This window comes from Fistularia commersonii, chromosome 4, assembly GCF_037954325.1.
Source record: "Fistularia commersonii isolate RoL2024-O1a breed Wild chromosome 4, RoL_Fcom_v1.0, whole genome shotgun sequence".
In the NCBI taxonomy this organism is placed as follows: domain Eukaryota; kingdom Metazoa; phylum Chordata; class Actinopteri; order Syngnathiformes; family Fistulariidae; genus Fistularia; species Fistularia commersonii.
Genome location: NC_141287.1, coordinates 9,678,724 through 9,701,237, shown reverse-complemented (window position 1 = coordinate 9,701,237; position 22,514 = coordinate 9,678,724). Strand labels below are relative to the sequence as shown.

Here is a 22,514-nt window from a genome sequence, read left to right as displayed (position 1 = left end):
CACCTGTTTGAGATCTTGGCTTGGACTTGTTTTGGCACACATACTGTGTAAAGCAGCTAACATAGCTACATTCAATGAATCAATGCCAAATACATCTTGAAACAAACCACGCCAACTTTGTGGAGACGGTTGGCTGGCCTGAGGGAACGGCGTCTGAGCAGCTGAAAGGGCAGGTTGTGGTTTTACTGTATTTGGTGGCCTGGCAGAGTTCTCGATCAGCCAGGTATGTCCAAGTTACACCCTAGCATTAATGTGCAACATAGAAAAGACACTAAGATTAAGGCCGGCTATACCTTGTTGACAGATAAGAATACAAGCCCCGCTGGGTAGAACAGCATTGTTATTATTGTAGAGGAAGACATCATTTTAAGTAATTGTACAATTCAACACATTTCTAGATGGTGGTGTACAGCAAAAGTAGAGGCAAATAATGCTTTGAATTACTGGAGCACAGTACATTGGCGCCCTAACTATAAAATATTATTCTCCTTCCAGTTTTTTCAGAGAATTTATCTGAACACAGCCAGTGTAATTCATGCCCACAGTGAATTATGACTCTGTGGCCAGTTCCTACTAAGGATTCTCTGTCCTTCTGAAATTGAAATGAAAATGAAGCTGCATTTTAACGAGCATAAACAAATACCACCAAAAATTCACAAAGATTTTATTGATTTATATTTTTTTATTATAACACAAAATAAAAAATCAGTTTCTTTTTATGAGCAAAAGCTTGCAGTCATATATCTCTATTTCAAATTTCTAATTTCTTTTTCAAACTTGAATCACCTGCAATTTTACAGATCAAATCGAACATCAACACAGTGATTCGGACATATAACCTCAAGTATGGATTTGATCCTTCTCTTGGGAAATCACTATAATTTATACATCACCCCCTTCATCCCCTCCCCATCTTATCAAAATGACCTCTAAGACCTTAATCATGATTTTTATTAATACATAAAAACTACATTTGCAACAGTGAAGTCCACCAATAATGGATACAGTGGTTTGATTTAATAATTATATATAAAAAACATTAATATTCCTATTGGTTCAATTTTAGGTGGCAAAGTGTCTCAGCAAAGTAGTGGCTTTGGCTTGAATACGGCCTGTGTGTGTTGCACAATCAGAGTTGCAGGCTTGTGGTCGACAAGTCCCTCGGGAAATGGCAGGGAAGTAAAGAGTGGGATGAAGAATGATGTTGTACCAAGCCAAGCATGAAGCCCTCCACATGAATGAATGAACAATGGACAACAACCACACTGTGACGTGCGCGTGCATTTTGTAAGTGTGCATTTACGCACATCTAGTTGGAGGAGGGCTGTGTGAAAGCTGTTAGTGACGTTCAAGATGAGGTTGAGGTGTGGAGTGCTGTAGGGTATGCTGAACATAAAATGACATGAGTTCAAGGAGGAAAAAAAAAACAGCACAGATGTAAGTGTTTATATGCATGTGGAAGTTCAAGCCTGTGTGTTTGTGTGATCTTGCGTGAATCAGAAGCATGTGTGACTTAAGGGCTTGAAGAAAATCAAGTAACAGCATCAAAAGGGGCAGAGGCACGAGAACTTTGCTCTCATCGAAAGTACTGTATAGAAGAAAGAACAGCCTTGGGGCTTTTACAAGGCAAATACCAACATACGTTATTGATCATGGCACATAATAGTTTTTTTTTCTTTTACTTCCCTTTTTCTAATTACAGTACTGTATCCAGTGGTTGCCTTAACTCTCCTCTCTCCCATTCCTTCTCACAGAACTCATTGTCGGAGATGATCAGCAAGCTCCAGGCTAGTACACCACACTTTGTAGAGTGTGTGTGCCCCAACACCAGCGGGCAGCCAGACACTTTTGACAGCTTCCATGTGTCGACACAGCTCCGGTACATTGGTGTGCTTGAGATGGTGCGCATGATCCGTTATGGATATCCTGTGCGCCTATCTTTTCCCGGCTTCCTCAGCAGGTCAGTGTGAGCATCATACGTAAGGAAGAATGTTCAGTTTGTTGGAACTCGGCACACACCCTCCTCTTTTGGGGAAATGTCTTTGATATGATGGATGTCTCTTCCACTCCCTTTCTTATCCTCTCACTTCATTCGGCCTCAGTTATTCAAACTGTACCCCCAGCAGGTCACCGTGATCTGTGTCAAACATCAGCAGGAATAGTTTTGTGCAAGAAAAAACTTGACAGCAAATCAGGAGCATTTTATACATATGCCAGTTAATGCAACATGCACCATATGGATTACACACTCTCTGTCACCCTGTGCAGATTTATATACAAGCCTTGACAAATTACAGCAATTCTGTATTTCAAGCAAAAAAAGACCTCAAACAATGTTTTTTTTATTCTAAAATTCAATGAAGACCATTGCAGCATATGAATTCCATTGTCACTTTCCTTATGGCAAACTGACACACAAACAGTAACAAGTTAGTGATGTATAAGGTCTCTATTTCTCACCCTTCAATGCTTGTCATAATCGCTTGTCACTTGATTGTCTCTTAGTGCTTGTTCGGTACTCAAATCCCTCCTCGGCTTTATCCCAATTTTCTTTTACTGTCACAAAATTGTTTTTCCTGTCTATTGCCAAGGAGCCAGATGAAGGGTGTGCTTCTCTCACGCCACCACCTCAACATTTCTGTTTCACTCTCTATTGCTCACAGTTGGTCTAAATCCTTCCTATTTCTGTGATTCCGAGAACCCGTTGAATATAAATTAGTATTTAGCCTGAAATTCTGTCTAATTCACTTTCTGTTTTGTTCTGTCATCTTATTCTCTATTTCTCTTATCCTATTTTTCTGGAACTCCTTCTTTTTGAAGATAAAGGGATTAACATGAACATTCCTCTCTGATAATAAAAGAGGACAAAGCAGATCACATGAAAAATTCTGCTGCTCTGTTGTAAACGTCACATCATACCTTCTATTCTTGCCAATTCCTGAGGGTCCCAAAATGAAAATATATAAAGAATATATAAATTACCCCCACACAACTATTCTTCCATTTATTTAGCAACCTGACACTTGACTAATAATGGCCCTTTTTGACTATAAATACTGCTGGCGCCATTCAAACCACTATTGAAGATTAAAGAGATACTGTGGTGTAATTGATATGATGAACCCCTATTAATCTATTAATTTTATTAATATTCATTTATTATTTATCACGGTAATTTATTTTCTTTTTCAATGTTGCAGGTGAAGCTTTTGGGATGCAATGAAAGTATTGCTCAGTGCAACATGTACTCTTGAGTTTGTTTCACTTAATTAACAGTTACTTGCAAAACCACGTCCTGCCAAACAGGCAGGTAGTGTCAAGGATGCTGTGGTGGGAAGTGGCTTCTAGATAAAAACACAACAAACATTCAGTACAAACATCTCTCTCTTTCTCACACACACACACACACACACACACACACACACACACACACACACACAGCTGGCAATAAATACCAACAGTTGAGACAGCTGCTAAAACATTCACTACCTACCTGTGAGAGTTGTCACTATGTCATGAAGTAGATAGAAAAAAAACTTTACTCTTAGAATTACAACGAAGTTGGTTAATTTTAATATCACACCAGTGGCTGTTTGTGGTATTGGCAAGGGTGGTATTGGCAGTGATCTGTGACCAAATAGCACCCTTATTAGATAAAAAGTAACCAAACTAAAGACACATTTATGTAGACAGGGTCAGTTTGGTGACCGGCCACTTTCAGGTATGTCCTGCAGCATCACCGTGCTGATATGCCAAATGTGCTGAGTTGTTACCAAAATCTAACTCTGATTTGTCATGGAAAAAGGATATCAAAGTGAAAGACGGCAGCTGCGGTTTTGTTTGTGCCAGTATATTATTCACCTAATCGCTCAATTGTGATCAGGCTATTGGTGTCACCACAAGTCCAAGGTTTGGCCACATCCAAAAGGGGGTTACCGCCTACACCGGCAAGAGATTTACCTTGCTGGTGTCCCATGGAATGAATCAATAGCAAAGTTTGTAAAAGCCCACAGAGCAGGGGCAAGAGCTTTGTCAGCTTTGTTTCAGATGTGATCCTGTGAACACCTCTCAACACTGTTTTAATGGACCAAGAAAACAGATGCACGTGTTGTAAAACACTGAATATCCCTACTCTAGCCTGGTCCTCATATAAACAAATTTGAAGTAGCAATCTTTGAAATTCAGCGGTTTTCTGACTGGAGTCAACGACACGGTGGACGAGATCAAACAGAAGTAGAAAGTGAGTGAAAGTGTAGGCCTTTAAATTCCCTTTGTTTCAGATGCTCCAAGGCAATGGTCATTCATTGATAACAAAGCATGTGCATGTTAAAGGCTTCTGTCATATAAACCCCGTGAAGCTTGGAGGCAGATTTCTTCAGAAAGACAACTACTCATGCATGCTATTTTTTTTCCAGCACTTTGCCGCAAAAACGTAAATGAGAACAGTTCTGGTACGTTTCGAGCCCTTATTTAAAATCAGGCAAGTAATAAAGCTAGAATACTGCCACAAAATGCAGAAATTCAGTTACATGGTTCTTAAAGGAACATGACACAAACAAGAATCTTCACTATTTTATTATCCACATTGAATTGATATAATATTCAACTCCTAATTAGAATATTTATTTCCTATATCTTAATCTTGCGTGTACTCCAAGTGAATTTTTTATTCAATTAAGCTTTCATCAATTTGAGAAAGTGAAGTCAGTATTCTTCCGATCAGAATTGTTTCAATATATGTTACAATACATTAAAAGAGAAGTTGAACAAATTATGTTCCTAAGGATTAATTTCACTCTTGACCCTTGACCTTTTCCATTTTCATTGAATACCCCTACACTGGTCTATGACTCAAGTTTCAAGTAGCAGTCAGTTATGACATTTAAATAGTATGATAAATGACCTGCATTTCCATTTCCATTTTCTACAAAATGTACACAAATTTATTGAGAGGCTCCATGCTATTTCCCGTCGATACAAAGTCTGACATAATGGGGATTTATGAAAGAGTCATATATCAGCACAAGGGAATAGAATATGGACTAAGGTCAAAAGAGGACGTGATTCTGATGCAGTGAACTGCCTCCTGTTTTTTTTTTTTTTTCGACCTTGATAGATAGACATTGAGACAACAGTCAATGTTCAAGTTGGTGCTAGAATATAGGTTTCCTGAACCATTTGTTTTACTCTCCTAAATGGCAACAGTATCTATTTTTACGTACATTTGCCAATACTATGTTTTACTGTTATACATATAGGAATGTGAAAACATCGGGCATTGCCCACCTGCCCTGCAGTGAGTTGTTGATACAGTAATGTCCTGTTTTTTGACGCCATTACTGTAACGTCTATGATAAAAATTGCCAACAATTTCCTGGAATTTCAGTCACAAACATCAACTGATGAGTAGGTTTCTGTTCATTGAATCTGATACCAAGTACTTGGGCATCTACTGCAGCAACAAATCTTTTCATGTCAAAAATATTATGGCTAGAGTATGTTGTTACTGTGTAAATACACAAAAGGGGGTCCATGCACGAACATTTATATTTGTAGTTTCATAACTACCATTCATTGATGCACATATTACCATTTCATTAAAAGCTGCTCACCACAATCATTAAGGGAGTTTTTTACACAAGCCCAAGGAGACAGAGCGTCTTTAGATGCATTCACCAACCTGCTGCTCTGGGCAAAAAGCTTTGATCAAATTCAGTAGAGAGGGACAAATGAGCCAAGAGTCTCCTGGAAGTGAGGTTTACTCACAGCACTGTGAATACACTGCACAAGCAAAATAAACCATCATCACTTGTTCTTAAATCCTGAGTTTACCTCAGCTGAACCGGAAAAAGCCCAAGGCAGATGCGTGGTATTTATTATAATCCAAATAATTTGGGAGAAGATGACGAGAATGCTCTTACATCATTATTTGTTTTTAAATGACCAGATTGCTTACAGCAAAACAGAAACAAGGGGAAAGGAAAAGAAGTGTCACATCGAGTTGTTTTGATTGCCTTCTGATATTTTTACAACCCCAACATTCATCCTACAATGATGCCACAAATATTTGCATGCACTCCTTCATCATTCCTCCATAAAGAAATGGTTTAATGAATAACTGCTTAACCTACTTTTATATTTTAATTATCCTGGAGAAGGCCAAGAGTAGACCTCACTTAAAGAGTAAACTGTTTTAGTGGTACGGTAATTTTATTCAACATCATGTTCACCTGTATTCTTTACATCCATTACCATTCAGAAAAGATTTTTCCTAAACATAACCGGCATAGATTAACTTATCTACCTGGTACAGTCCTTCAGCGATAGAAAAAAAGAATAGAATGCTGAAGAGGATGTAGATTCAGTTGGAACATGTTTGAAATCATTGCTCTCTGCATCAGCTCTTCACTCAGTATATTCATACTGAGAATTGTGAAACAGTTACAAAGTACAGTTACTTGATATAATAATGACTGAATTTCATAGTCCCTCACACACTGTGTCTGAAATCTCAGGAAATAAGTAATATACGTCTGTATTCTTCAACGTGTTACTGCACCCCAATGCTATTTTGATTGTGCTTTGTTTGTTGTTGTTTGTGTGTGTACACACAAATGGAGCTTTTGTGTGTGCCTTTATCTGACGTGTGTCCCCGCTGTGCTGTTTATACTTTAAGGCTATGCTTGATTTAAGAATCACAAAAACACCAGTCAACACGGTCCAACAGCCATTCATATATCTCTCTTCCACTAGGTTCAGCACAGATATAGCCAATGAATGGACACAGCTTTAGCCAGGGAGGGAGCAGGGGGAGTGAAGGGAGTGGAGGTCTTCATAGAGCTTTTTCTCAGTCATCATTTCATCATTGTCTCTAATTCGGCAGCATTTTACTTTCATCCCTTCATCCTCTTTTTTTGTGTCCTCTTTTTTTGGTTCCCACATGCCATTTGTTAGTTCTCCTGTCTCCACTTCCAGAAGACTCTCATACCCCTTTCACGGTCAAAGAAATCTAACAAACACACACCGACATCTGGATTTTGTATTCCCTGTCTTCAGAAATATGTCACCTGGTCAGAAATGCTGTTTTGTTTTTTTTTAATTTTGTTTTGCTCTGCTTTTCTATTTTTATGGTATGGTGTAACTCACTAAAATGTAGCTAACAAAATTTTGTCTGAACATTTTTTTTCTTTTTTAACACAGTCCATTTCCATGCATTGCAGAGATGCGTTCTGTTTTGTTTGCTCTCATGCGGGTCTTGCTGAATCGACCTGCTCTTTGCACTGTAAAAGTTTCAACAGCACATTTACACTGAACATCTAAAAAAAGATACTGAAATACCTGTATTAAAAGTCCGCTTGATTTTTTTATTTTTATTTTGTGACCAGCTATAAGTTCAAACACTGTGTCTTTGTGCATCACTTTTCACAGTGTGTCAGATACCAGACCAGTATATTCATAGGCACAGACAAAAATAGAAATTGCTTTATTCGTCACATTCAGTTATATATACAGCACAACATCAGCGAAATTTGACCAGTGCATTCTACCCATCACGGATAAATCATGAGCAGGCAGCCATTGAGCAGCACTGGAATATCAGATAGGGGTTCGGTATTTTGCTCAACAACAGTTCAGCAGGCTGGGCGGAGCTGGGAATTGAACCAGTACAACCGCTCTAACCCCCGTGCCACAACGCCAAAAACAACTGATTGAAATATTTAGTACTTGGTCCTCATATAAGATACATCACTGAGCCATTGGGAGAAAAATATCCATCATTTCCAGTTGATTACTGGTCAGAGAAAGTAGTCACCCCTCGATGTTAATTATCTGATTTGTCAATTATAATTTATCAATTAATAATTATAATTGTATATTATATTATACTACATTATATTATAATTAATAGTTATACTTTTTGTTTTATATTATATTATCATTAATAATTATAAGTATTAATACTTATAATTATTCAGTAATTAATAATTATAAATAATTGATAATTGTCATATTTATATTATCAATTATCTGATAACTTGTACAATGACTTTTGGTCCTACTTGTCTCAGAGAGCAGCCTTATTACACTGAACCTTCTATTTAATGTTTGAACTTAGTTCCTTTTGTTTGACGCTACATGATGGTCTGTAAAAGTCAATTAGAGACCCTTGGTGGGTTTCATTTACTCAGAAGTAGCTATGAATTTACACATTTCCATTGTGTTTTATTGGCCCTGCGGGTCAGTGTGTGTTGTCCATAGCATTGGTGTTCAAGGCAGAAATAAGGTTAGCAAGAGCTGGAAGTGTGGACTCCTGAATGAATGAGGCTTCATTCAAACTTACATGTTTACTCACTGTTAATAAAACAGTTTGTTCATTGAGCTCCATTACTTTGATGACACCTCCAGCAATACCTCTCTCTGATAACAAAAGGCTCATTTTAAAGTATAGGTAAACATTTACTTTGTAGCTGGAAGAATCATTTAATAGCTGTTATTTCTTGATCTGAATTTTCTAAAATGTTCTACCTTGAGAAATTATTTCTTGTTTTTACTGATTCGTCTACAGACTCTTACAACTACTGCAAGAGTCATGTTACTTTTAATTTTAGTCACGCACTTAAGTTTAAGTATCCTGTTAGATTTCTGTGTTTCATATTTTACATATTTGAATTTGTATGTTTCAGAAATGTTTTGGAAATTCTTTGTTTGAGACAATGGAATTAGAGAAAATACTAATTGACAAGAAATGTCTTTCTTCCTATGAATTTGCCAACAGGACATATCAAAAAAAAAAAACCAATTATAATTACGATGGGTAAAAAAACAACCTGCATTCATGGTAAGGAAGAAATGTCATTATGCCATTCATAATTATGATATACGCAAGTTATTCAAAAGAATACGAAAGTCAAAATATTTTAATCATGCACTGAAAGATCATATCAATTGCACTTTCTTTAAAAGATGAATGGGATTTAATATACACCCCCTTGAGTTTGCAATCTTTGGAGAGTGAACAGGAGTCTAAGTTACGTGGATCAGCACAGAGAATGGGAATCCTCCAGTATTTTGAGTTTAAATTCAGTTCAGAATTTCAGCATTTGAATGTGAAACTACCTGGCACTCTTTTCATTGAAATATAATTATAAATATTTCTTGACAAACACATCAGATAAATTCTCTGAGGATTATATTTACAATAAACGTGACATGAATGTGACAAATTCAAGACTTGGTTGTTTTTAAAATTAATTGTTTTCATCCACTCATTAATTCAATATTGTAGTTTGCTTTAAAAAAACAAAAACATATTGTTACCTCTGTCCACTCCTACTTAGGGAAAAACATCTATTGCAATGCACTCAGATTTACCTCACACTTGTTTTGCAAGGGTGAAAGTTGTTGTAACAAAACCATGATTGCAACAACTGCCTGTTTTGATGATTGATAACATTGTTGAGTTCCCCCTTTATTTTTTCTGTCAGCTAATTATAGCTATAGCTTGTTATTAACTGATATTAGAAAATCAATGTTTTACATTTGTGAATCGATACAGAACTGTAGGAAACAAGAATTGTATTTGTTATGTGAATCATTTTTTTCCGCCTGCTACAAGTCAGCATTCTTGTTCAGTGGTTGTGACAGAAGGTAATATCCTCATCTTGATGAAGTGTGGATGGACTGTATCTCTCTCAATTAGGGAAGCCTTGCAGATTTATTAGATTTCAAGTCCTGGATAAAGAGGTAGAAATACCGCTTTGGGTTTTGCACATCAGTCTAAAAGTGAAGGGACTTTCCGCAACACTTTCCAGAGGCTCTTTAGATAACATAGAGGATAACAGGGTTGCAGTAATGAGAGTGTCAAAGGTGCGCACTGAGCACAGATGTTTCATAGCACACCCACATCAGCATCACCACAACCCCTGCAACTGCTCATTGACCCATTTCACTCCCATGAAACTGGTGTGAAAAGGACATTTAGTGTTGATTATCTTTTAAATTGCAAGTACACTTAGCTGGCTACTCTCATTTGTTCCCCAGTAAATTTGTTTGCTGACATAAGTACCGGTAAGCGATATTGCAGAGCTGTAGAAGAGTGAAAGGGCTGGAATGGCTCCTTCAACATTCTCTATTTTCAAAGAAGAGAATTATTTGTTTTTGTGTACAATTTTTTATCAATATCAAATATAAATCATCAGCATGTAATCATGTACCACCTTCTAGAACAATTTCCAATCCCTTTCTCAAGTGCAAAGCTCATAGGATAAACATTTATAGATATACAAAGTGTTGATAGTAACTTTCTGAGGATCTTACCTCAATCTTTCAAGATTAATCAATTTATTTTCATCAATTTCTCTTTCTTTGGCACTAAGACAAGCAAAAATAGAGCGATTTTCCTCCATCTGAACATTCATCGCAAGAATTTCCCCAGGCAACACAAATACGAACAGATGCTGCTTTGTTGGTATTCTGCAAGACCTTCATGATCTTTGACCCTATTGTTTCTTAAAAGATAGGATGAAACAAGATTTTCTATGTTTAAAATGTCTTGCTAAAGCGTATAACCTGTTGTTGTTTTTTCTTTGGATCAGATACAAAGATCTTATTGTTCCAACTTTGGGAGACAAGAAGAAATTGTCACCAGAAGAGAAATGTCGTTCAGTCCTGCAGCAGACCAAACTCTCGGGATGGCAGGTGTGTGTGTGTGTGTGTGTGTGTGTGTATGTGTGTGTGTGTGTGTGTGTGTGTGTGTGTGTGTGTTTCTCTGTCGCTATCAAACAAAAGATTTGCCAAATGACTTAATCCTTGACCCTCTATTAGAAAGATTCCATGGGATCTTTGACAACCCGTTCCAGCTGTCCCACCTCATCATCATTCTTCTCTCACACCCACTCACACACACAGACACACACACCCACATACACACACTCTCACGCACACACATCAACATGGACCCCTCAAACCCCCTCTCTGTCTTGTCTGCCAGACTGCTGTTGTGTCTGAGTGTGTGACCTTAGAGGTCACATCAGCTCCCGCCTCACACATGCACACACACTCCTCTTCAATGCCCTGCACACACTTTTTCATGCAACCCTCAGACACATCACTCTTATAAGTAACATGTGTTGGAATGAATAGTCTCTCTCTGTGGAAGTATGTCACTCCCATCGTTCCAAGCACCTGGTATAGACTGACCTCTTCTGCACCCAAAATCCCAGGAAGTTTGACCCTGCCCAGTCTCCGCACCCGCCCATTTGTCATACATCACTGCTACATCACGGCTCTCCCATTTCTCAACTACCTTATCACACTATCGTGAGATTGTCAACAGAAACCTGTCTCTGACTGTCCTCTGGCTACAACCCACAGCTGATAATGGTGGATGTGGAGAATTTCTTTAAGATATCTGTTGTTAGTTTTTTTTTTTGTTTTTTTTTTGGATATAGATTGGCAAGAGTAAGGTGTTTCTCAGATACTGGCAGGCGGACCAGCTCAACGACCGTTGCTACCAGCTCCATAAAAAGATCATCATTTGTCAGAAAGGTAACGACATTAATGCAACAAGCCACAATTTCACCACCTGGCCTCAATTCCGTTCGCTCTGTCAACATTTTCCTCCTCCTTGTGTTTTAGTGGCACGTGGCTGGCTGGCCAGACAGCGCCTTCATCATAGGCTATCACTGCAACAAAAAGAAGAGTGCAGTCTAGAGCATTTCCTGCAGGGGGCAGAGGACATGGGACTGCGAACATATGACCAGTTGGTAATCCAAAATGCATCTGATATCGCTCGTGAGAGCGACCGCTTGCGCAGCCATGGCAACAGCCGTCTTACCACCCTTGGAAGCAGCCCACCACTTGGTGAGAGGCCTGAGCCTGTTGGTAAGGAGGAGGACCAACTGGGAAGACGGTTAGTTTAGTAAACCTTCACTTGCTCATCCCTCAACAAAGCATGTATTTTAATGCATATTAAGTTTTTTTATGCATGTTAAGTTTTTTTTTCCTGGTTACTTCAGAGCATTGTAGTTTCCTACTGTTTGCCTGGAGGATATCATTAGGTCTATTTATGTGTTTTTTTGAGTGTAAATTTAATGACAAAAGATGTTGGGCTTTGGTAGACATTTAATTTGAACTTTCACAGTTAATGTGACAGTATAATAAAGTAATGTGTCTGTGAAAGTATTCAAAGATGGAATGTCGTGCAAAAAAATGGAAGGGTAAAATGAAGGGAACTGACTTGAATTGCTTTCACTTTCAAAATTTGGCTTTTTTTCCTCAAGAATGTAATTTCACTTTGAGCGTGAATACAGAGCAACATTAATTATTATCTCAGTTATTTCAATTGTTTTACCAAATTGTGGATATAGTTATATGACATTCAGTTCCTATGAGTATAGTTGAGAATTTATATGCTTCAGACTGTCTGAATTTACTAAAATCACAGTTAATAAAAATACACATTTAGAAATAAACATCTCATTTTAAAGAGTAGTGACCTTAACAAACCTGGCAGCACTGCAGTAGCTGCATTTTTAAATGCATTTTGCATTTGTACCTCAAGATAAGCCACGATATATGTGCCCTCCATTTGTCCTTCAGCATGTTGCATCTGCTTCTACACACAGGCTTCTAAATTGGAGGATGGGTGTCATTGGGGGAGGATAGTCCTGATGGCAGTTTTGTAGAGGATTAAACGCATGCTAATAGATGTATGCATCCTCACATGCACACATTCACTGTAACACAACCTAATTTCTCTCCAGGTGTTTAAAACGCCCTCCCATATTATGTATGCACATACTACCACATAACTGCCTGCAATCACAGAACCAACAGATGGCTTACCCAGATTAGAGAAGAAATATCAAACTGGATATTATCGAATTACTGTAAGGAGAATAGATTTGGAGGATAATCCCTGTTGTCTTTATCCTCCAATTGGCCTCCTTAGCTCATATTTGTGGATTGACAGTTTAAGTGGCATTCATTTGTTATGATCTCATTGAAAAAGTGCTTTTTTTGTCTCTGAAAATGAGTGTTGATTGAGAAGGATGAAGGTGATTCAAATGTTTAAATATTAGCAAATCTATCATATCTAATAATATTTGTTTGTTTTTCTGCCGATATATAGGGGTGTGGAAAAAAGTGGTAAAATTCACGAGGGCACTGTCAACGGAGGAACGCGGGTTATTCGCCACCTTCGATCAAGTTCAGTGCCCATTCCTCTTGCCATGGAGAACACGGTCCACTCTTCTATCACCCCATCCATCAAATCAGCCCTGCAGCAAGTAGCTCATACCACCACAGATGGGGTAGGTGGGGGAGGTCTCTCTTCTCCCCGAAAGCAACCTCCTCCCAAGCCAAAGAGGGACCCTAACACCCGATTGAGTGCATCTTATGAAGCTGTGAGCGCAGGGTTAGTGATGGCAGCCAAAGACAGCCCTACTCCAGAAGGGTATGGTTCTCCGGCTGGAAGCCCCCCCAAGTCCCAGCTGTCCCCCACAGACCCAGCAGGTACAGTAAATCACCACTAATGTTCAGTTATTAACACATTTTGTCGCTTCAGTTCAGTTAAATACTGCTCTTCCACTCACTATATTTCTTCAGGCTTGTCCAAGCCTCGTCCTCACAGTGATGACTACACAACCATGAGGAAGGTCCCTCCGCCAAAACCAAAGCGCAGCCCCAACACTAAGCTGTCTGGCTCCTTTGAAGAAATCAGTGCTGTAGCTCCCCTCCTCCACCAGCTACGTCCTGCTGATGTGAAGCTGGCCTTGCTCTCATGCGCTGGGGGATTTGGAGGCTTGATGCAGAAAGCCGCCTCCCTAGATGCTCCACGAGGAGTAGCACTGAGTCTGTATCATGGCCAAGATGAAGAGGATGTGTACATAGAGATGTTGGGCTCCCAGGCCAGGTCTCGGAGCCTCCAGGAGCCGCTGGACAGCCCTGAACAAGCAGACTTAGAAGCTGTATATGAAGAAATGAAATTTTTTCCTCCTGAAGATGGTGGACCTCCTGTTGCCATTACCAAGGCAGCCAAACTGGAGGCTCTTGGCCTAGGCCTAGTGGCAGCATGCACATCCCCTCCTCAGAGTATGGACAGCAAAAGGATGACCGTGGGGTTAGCAGCTCCCGTGGACATAGCTCACTTACAGAGCACTGCTGCCAGCACAGCCTCCAAAATCCAGCATGGCAAAGAGGGCAGTTGTGAAATTCCTGCCCCCTTTCCTAATTTGCTTCCCCATCGCCCACCTCTCTTGGTATTTCCCCCATCTCCTGTCACCTGCTCTCCTGCCTCAGATGAGTCACCCCTAACACCCCTAGAGGTGAAGAAGCTACCGGTGTTTGAGACAAACCTGAACTATGCCGCTGGCCCAGACAGCCCTCTGTCACCACAGTATTCTCGACAAAGGGCCGACTCTTCTCCAAGTCTCACTGTCCTAATGCCAGAGAAAAAGTCCACTCCTCCACTCACACCCCCACCACCCCCACCACCTCCAAGTGCCCCACCTCCCCCCTACAGACCTCCGTCATACTTCCCCTTCCCTCCTGAGGCCAGCTTTCTTGCTCTGACACGAGCTGCATCTCTCACAGGTGGCTCGGAGTGCCACAAATCATCATCTTCAAATAGGACAAGTGTGGAACCACTAGGAAAGCCACCCCCATACTCCCCGGTAAAGATTTCCCGTCCTGAGCCCAGGAGAGCTCACTCATGCTCTTCATCTCCCTTGCTGTTCAACCCAGCCAATGGCAGACCTTTGACCAGCCCTTTGGATGAGCTCAACACTTTATTCAGCTCCGGACGTAGCCTGCTGAGGAAGTCCACCCCCGCTCGCAAAAGAGATGGAGGTTTGTCACTACACAGTAACAGTGATGCATGCGCAGGAACAATAAGTTAAAATATACATGAAATATTAGTGTAATACATACAGTTCTTAAACTCATATAATGATCAGTTACATAATAAAAGTAATTGAAACTGTCTGTCAATTCCTCTGAGGCAACATGCTGGAATTATTATGGGAATCATTTTCGGCTTGAGGAAACATTTTTCATAGCCCTTGTGTGTTTTATCAAAAAAAAAAAAAAAAATACAAAGCTATACATTAAAGAAAACAAACTCAATGCATTTGGGGGTAAAATAGTTTGTTTTCCCGTTCTGAAAACATTATTATTTCCATTTAATGGAACACTTCAGTATTTTGATTGTTGAAACATGCAACAATTGATTGTGGTGTATGTTGCATTTACTTCACCTTTTTACATTGTTCTCTGCTGCTGTGTCAGGGTTAAGTCCCCTGTTTTTTTCAAAATTAATTAATTCAATTAAATCTGAACCCTCACTTAAGGTTGTTTAGAAACTATATGTCTGCAAAGTATTTTCCACCCCTTCATTTGTTGCATTCATATTCAGGTCAAAATCTAAGACTTGCGTCACTGCATATTTGTCCACACAGTTCCCGCCTCATCTTTGTTGATCTTGATCCAGTTGATACATTCCCTGATGCAAAAAGCAGCATTGGAGAAGGTCGATGCTTTAGGAGCAAGCTCTCATGTGAAATGCTGAGCAATAAGCTGCCATAACTCCTCATTAATCAATCCAATTTGGTTGTGGTGATACGCAGGATGTAGATAGTGGCTATGTTACTGTCCAAGATGCCTCTGTTGGTAAACTGGAGTGGAACAAGTTGGTAAAAGTAATATGGAGTCCTTCACCAAACTATCACTTCCAACTAGGTGATAGTCATTTGCGTGATCCAGGAATAAACACCAGAAAATTTTGAACAGTGCATGATAGTTCATCATTATGCTTTTGAAAGAAGGTTTTTGACTGCTTGATGAGTAACCGTACTATCTTTTTCAAATGTTGACAGAGTAAGACTGGATTGTATTTGTACTGTATTTTTTTCTGCCATGTGTATATTGGGACATTTTGGTAATTCAGTCCTTTCAAAATATCATGTCAAAATATCATGGCTTTTATTTGTGGTTAGTTTAATGTTGAAAATTGCTATTTTGTCATTTGAGCCGATTTCTCTGAAAACTTGATGGACTCTTTTCTTTATTCATCCTCCTGTCTGAGACATTTCTGACACAGAAATTGTACTTTTTTTAATCCTCTGGGTTCATGATCAAATTCTGCACCTGCTTTTTGTCAGATGATTTATTGCTTACTGGGTGATTACATTCTACACGGTAGTAATTTAGGTCTATAGGTAAGTAATAATCCTCTTTTTGTATGTGTGCTTGTGAGTGTGTGTACGCTGCGGGCATGCGTGTGTGTGTGCACGCAGAGGAATGCACACCCAGGAGCCAGGTTGTTTGTGCACATGCTTTGTGATTGAGTGATGCAGAGTGGGGTGGGATGCACCATTGCCCAGCAACCTCTCACCAATCCCTTTTTCTATATTGTAAACCATCTTGGCATCATTTTTTTTCTGCAGAGCACCTTCTTTGGCCTGCTTCAGCCTGCACTGCAGTGCCCTTTGACTGTTGTTCTGCTAACAAGCCTGTAGGTTTAGTGCCTACTGTACCTGAAGCGTGATCTATTGGAGTTGGTGCTGTGTACCTCAAGCAAACCAAGCACATACACTGGGACATTGATGCAAAGGTTGACCTTTTTGAAAGGAGGACAATTGTATTTTTCACTGGTATTCACTGAAGTGTCCTTCCCTGATTTCCCATGCCCATATCATATGACCACAGTCTAGGTTGAGTTAAAGAATATAGATAAATAAGTTTAGGTGTGCTGCTAGAATATTGATCATTAACACTGCAGGATTATGGCTATTATTGTTTTTTATAGTTGAATGCCCAGACAAATATTCAGTGCACCTTGTGGGTTCCTCGATAACATTGACCCTGATACAAAATACTACTCATTTTAAAAGGGTCTTTACACTCTGTACTTTTGTATTCTGAGTACTTTCGCCCATTGTGTAAGTAAGTGCAGGCAATGTCCAATTCATAATGACAGCATTTCCTAAAACTGGTGTATTACAATGTATTATACGTATTTTAGACTTATTCTTCTCTTTGCAAAAGCTCTGGCAAAAATACTTTATTCCTACACCCTCATTTTGTTTTCTGAGTCTCACTGTACAGTAAGTGCAGTAATAGGCTTCAACCCAGCAGTAATTTTCCACATCATATTCATTGAAAGTGACAGTAGGGAGAAAAAAAAAACAACCTGGCCAAACCACCCTTCTGTACCTGCAGAGCGTTCAATTTTGCTTCAGTGTATTTTCATGAATTTCTTACTAAGACATTGTTGCAGAAATTGCGTTTAAAAAGTTCTCAAGTGAGCTCCTCTGTAATTGTGCGGATTCAGAAAACACAGTCAGATCCCACTATCTTCATGTGAGTTTCTCTTTTCTGTAACAGTATTTGTTGTGGCTTGGTTAATAATACATGAGCTGTAAAATGATGAGGATTGGCATTAAATATTTAACAGCTCACCCATGTTCAACAGAAGTCAAATTGATGGGTAGGCGGGCAGGAACTAGGACACTGTAAACAATTATATCTGAGCTGTAGAAATTACAGTCAATGGTAGTGTTGCCGTTGGGTGATAATAGTCAGCCAATATTTGTTTATCTTTCTTTTTTGTACAATACATAGTTGTGTGGTGGTGCTATAATGGTAAAAGGTTCAAAGGTCAAATGCCTCTATTCCTTATAAGAGATTGTCTGAGAGCATGCTGACGCATATGTCTCGTGACGTCTTGTTTGACTCTTCGTCAGCACCTAGATGTGCGCATGAAAAGCACTGACGTCATGGAAACTGTGTGTGTGACAGGAGAACTTGGCGCTGGGGTTCACAACCTTGTCGTTATTTTGAGTGGGCAAAGCGAGGTGGCTCCCTTAGATCTTAGTTCAGCAGGATGCCAATGGGCTTAGCAGGATGGTCTACTTCCGTTTCTCCTCAGCTGTAAATGACCGAGAATAATACCTGACGCTGTGGGAGTGGCCTGGGGTTACATTTGCTATCCCAGACATCTCTGTGAAGAGCAGCTGTCTTGCCCCCTACTCCCCTTCCTCATTCTCAGGGATTGAGAAAACCACAGGAATCCCAAAGGAATAGGGCAGGTGGTCTTGGCATGCTTCAGGAAATCACTGTTATAAAACCCCTCATGACTCAAGAAAAGCAAAAACAGTTCGACAAAATAGATACAACAACAGCTCTTCATCATTGTAATGTCTGTGCTCTATATGTTGGTTTCCCTGTGACTCATCTTCTTTGGCTTGTTGACATTATAATAATTAGCTCTTGCAAACACACATCTAGCCCCTGGGGTATACAGGAGAGAGTGGTGAGTTTATATTTAGGAATCTTGTGACCATGGGGACCAGGAAACACACTTTCTCAGTATGGGATGGCAGCTGACGAATTCCCGCTCACATATCCATACACATATACACACAGACAATTATTCATTCAATGTGTGAGACCATGTGAGCCCCAAGAAGCAACAGCCGGTACCAAGGCAGTGTCATATGGAGTCTTCTTCCCACCAGACAGCCGAGAGGATACAGTGTAAATGACCATCTGAAATGTATGAGCAGGGTTGGAACTGAGCATATAGGAAATGAACTAGAGCAAAAAAATAATTTATCTATAATTAGATCAACCTTTTTTTAATTTCCACCTTTGCACCGATTGCTATATACCGCAAACAATGTGATAATAGATTGAATATTACACGTTTCACGACAGACTCAGATGTCTGTGTATGCGACTGTGAGCACTTAACATCATATCATATGGCTCTATCTTTGCAGGATTCAATTCGAATATCAATATACCTGGAAGGGAAGAATGTGGTTCTGCCCCAACCTCTCCATCTCTACAGCTGCAGGACAAGAACGCAAATAACCACTCACTTCACTCTCCAAGCCCTGCACCTATAGAGAACGGCAACCAGATCTCTAATGGTAACATTTTGAGTATTCTATGTTTGCAGTCCAATTTCAAATTATATTATTGTAAATGGAGATGATTAGATAATAGCTCAATTCCTATGTTGAGGAAGAAAAAGTTCATTAACCTTACATATTCAGTAGTCTAGAGAATAACAAGTCCAGGTTTAATTAGATTTGCCTACGAATGCTTATCTCACATCCATTGTGTTTGTAGATATCTACCTTTGGATTCAAGCCTGTTAAAAGAGGGATGCAGTCGAGCTAACCCAAAGACTGATTTACGCTGATATCTGTTATTTGAGTGTCTTTTGTATTGTAGAGAGAGGTTTACTCATATCACACCACTGCTCCTGCCAACCAATCCAATCCCAACAAAACATGCACTAACTCAGTCTCTAACACAGAGCGGTACCTTGCAGTGGTTCAATCAATGTCACTGCTTTCTTCCCCAGTAATCAGAGCCCGTGTAACCATCTTCAGTTTATCTACAATCCAATAGAACACAGAAGAAAGTTCATTAGAACATTAGAAAGGCACATTCACTGTCATTAATTTATTGTAATGAGTACTCTACTGTATTGGACATTATTCCAGGTTTTGTCAATACTTACACTTACGATGCAGAATTTATCAGCTTATGCTACACACCTTTGCCATTATGGCCCGCAAAAAAAGCTTCCGTTCGCCTATAAACGCAGATGTCCTGTGGTACAGTTCGGTAAATTTTATAAGTGTTCGTAAAACATGACCCCACGTATTTCACTCCATGGCTCTGTATTGCAATGTAGGGGCTTCAGATTGTAGATTGTTATATATGAGCAAGTTACCTAAAGAATATCCTGAAACTATCAACAAAGAAACCGGGCTTAAAAACTTCAACACTGTGAACATAAAGCAACCCTGTCATTTTAATTATTATTTTTATGGCACAGCAAAGGTCAATAGCCATGACATTGGTAAAGGACATTATATAACATATTTCAAAATAAATAGAGAGAACGCCAGATTGACAACCCTGATATTTCTTCATGTACAAAAAAGGTTCTCCCCTTTGTTATTTACTTGTGCTTGAGAAGTGTCCTGTCCAATGTCCATGCTGTGTAATCAGCTTTTGATATTCTGTGTTCAGGGTCAACAGAGGATGAGAGTCACAGCAAAGCAAACTTGTCTAGCTCAACCTCTCTGCACAAACACCTGGACAGCCATCATACTCAGGTAAATATGCAACAACATGGAAAGCATTCTGATGAATCACCTTTTTGTAATGATATGGTGGTTATCACTTTATGTAATAATGTTATGGTTACAGATGCCATTCCCTTCATTTTTGATCTATTGTCTTATGTGAAATTAAGTATAAATCTTACTGACATGAAGGATTGTCAAAAGCTGGTATGTGGGTGTATGTTCGCACACAACCAACTTGGTCTATAGGAGACTGTGGTTTGTGCGTGGTTGAAATGAAAGTGCCTGCTTCTACAAAATGTATCTTTAATAGTGTATGTTTGTTTTTAGAGTTTTGAGGTTTACATTTAATGTCTTGTTCACATGCTCGCACATTCAGAAATACTCACACAAAGCTCAATTACACGCAGTCTGATGACATTCATGGTATTCTTATGAAGACAAAACCATTTTAACTGAATATTTCAAAGCATATAGCAAAGTTGATTTATATTGACTTTAATATCACAGCACATAAGAGACCCACAGGGGAGAAATAGGAATAAACCTCCCCTGGTGATTACCTGTGTTCTCGGCCAGAGAAACAGCACACACTCATTATTTTGTTTACACCATATATCAATCAGTAAAACAAAAATTAGTGATATAAAGTGTCATTTGTGTCATTTATTCTGTCAATTCTAACGGCCCTTCTATTGGCCCCTTCCTGTTTTTGGCAATAAAAAGGAAAGCAATAATCAAGTTGGTCATCAGCTCTCATATTTCTTCTATAACTGTTTCAGTTTTAACCGTTGGCCAAATTGAAAATAATTTAACAAAAAAGTTTTCTGTAATGGTATCTAGACTGTTATATATCTTCTCTTAACATAACTTGTAAATACAGAAATTCTTGTTTACAATCAGAAGGTTTCTTTATAGTGAAACTGATATGGAATAGACAGAGGAAGCATCAGCCAATGACAGCCTGTTTACAATTAGGGATGAATGAAGAAAAAGAAGAGGTAGAAGTTGATGGTGAGACATAGGAACAGAAATCGTACACTGTGTACCCACTTCAAAAGACTTATGTTAATGATATCTTAGAATTAAGATTCTGTAGCAAAGATTAGAGTTCAACTCATCATTTGAAGCTCATCTGTTTGTGTTGAGCCCAAATTCTAAATCTTCAAAATGTTCTGAGTCACCTCAAGATGTTCTCCAGATAATTTTGTCCATTTTTATTTCTGTGCCTGGGAACATGTACAAGTGGTTCTTTCTTACCCGAATCACTGCATTTCCCTTTCTCTCTTTCCCTTGAATGCTAATGGCCTTGGTGGTTACTCTCATTCCATCTTTATCTTCCAGAGAGGTCATCTCAACTTTTCTCCATTTGGAGCAGGGGCCGCCCTCTAAAACAGCATGGGGGGCAGCAGGGCTCGCTGGAAGCCCAGTATACATGTAGGGAAGTGGTGAGTGTATGTCCTCCACCCTTAATAGCATCCTTAATCATACTTTCGATCAACCCAGTGTGTGATCATGACTGCAGTGATCCATAGCCTGTTGAAAATTTGAAGTGATTGGTTATGGTAACCTTATTTTAGTCACTCACAACCCCATTAGTGAGAAGATGTAAAAGAAGATTACAGAAGATTACAGAAATGATTTAAACAAAATTTGTGGTTGTTCAGGTTAAGGGCAATTGACAAATCACTGAATTTAGTTCTTACTCGGAACTTCATCTCATGTTTTCCCTTTGTTCATATTCACTGATTTGTTGCCCTGTCAATCAGTTTGGGATTACATTGGCCATCTGTTCTTTTACATTGTCCAAAATATCTGATCCTGCTATCACTGACACTGGGGCTTCATGACTTCCACCCTGCTTTGTAATCCATCATTTTCCTTTTAGAAAATGCATCTTTTGGCTTCACAAAGACCATATCCGTTCCATTCCACATTTCAACCATCGTTTTTCCATCTGCCAAGTTAACAAGTATGACTGTTGTGAACAGAGAGCTACAGTTTTTATGACATTTAATCACATGCATATGAGAATCAATGATGCAGAAATAATCGTACCCCTTTTGAAATGTTTCACAGACACATTTTAGCATCTTTGTTTTATTTCAGTGACATATATGATTTCATTCAGGATCCCTATTAATTAAAGCCCCTGCTGACCTCAGTATGAGTTGTTTGGTGAAACTGTGGGGGAGAAACTGATATATTGTGTGTTATCAATGAGGTGTGTGTGTGTGTGTGTGTGGGTGTGTGTGTGTGTGTGTGTGTGTGTGTGCGTGCGTGCGTGCGTGCGTGCGTGCGTGCATGCAAGCACTCTGCTGTTTTTTTCCCTAGTTTGTTTGTTTGTATTTCATTGGATTTACATGGTATGTTGTCTGGGGACACCGGATACTCGCAATAAGTTGA

At 39.3% G+C, this 22,514-nt stretch overlaps 1 protein-coding gene across 4 annotated transcripts in view; it reads left to right on the top strand.

The window, feature by feature from the left end:
- The window catches only part of myo16 (myosin XVI), an 88,504-nt gene that overhangs the window by 61,303 nt on the left and 4,687 nt on the right, over positions 1-22,514 (top strand). For 3 of the 4 annotated variants that reach the window (XM_086145205.1, XM_086145203.1, XM_086145204.1), the window contains exons 27-34: positions 1,755-1,960; positions 10,596-10,698; positions 11,451-11,547; positions 11,638-11,911; positions 13,133-13,515; positions 13,609-14,850; positions 18,783-18,935; positions 20,053-20,138. In XM_086145205.1, the coding sequence (XP_086001331.1) occupies positions 1,755-1,960; positions 10,596-10,698; positions 11,451-11,547; positions 11,638-11,911; positions 13,133-13,515; positions 13,609-14,850; positions 18,783-18,935; positions 20,053-20,138 (2,544 nt within the window). Of the gene's footprint in view, positions 1-1,754; positions 1,961-10,595; positions 10,699-11,450; positions 11,548-11,637; positions 11,912-13,132; positions 13,516-13,608; positions 14,851-18,782; positions 18,936-20,052; positions 20,139-21,452; positions 21,557-22,514 lie in introns of all 4 variants that reach the window. The other variant, XR_015106033.1, reaches the window with a different exon arrangement.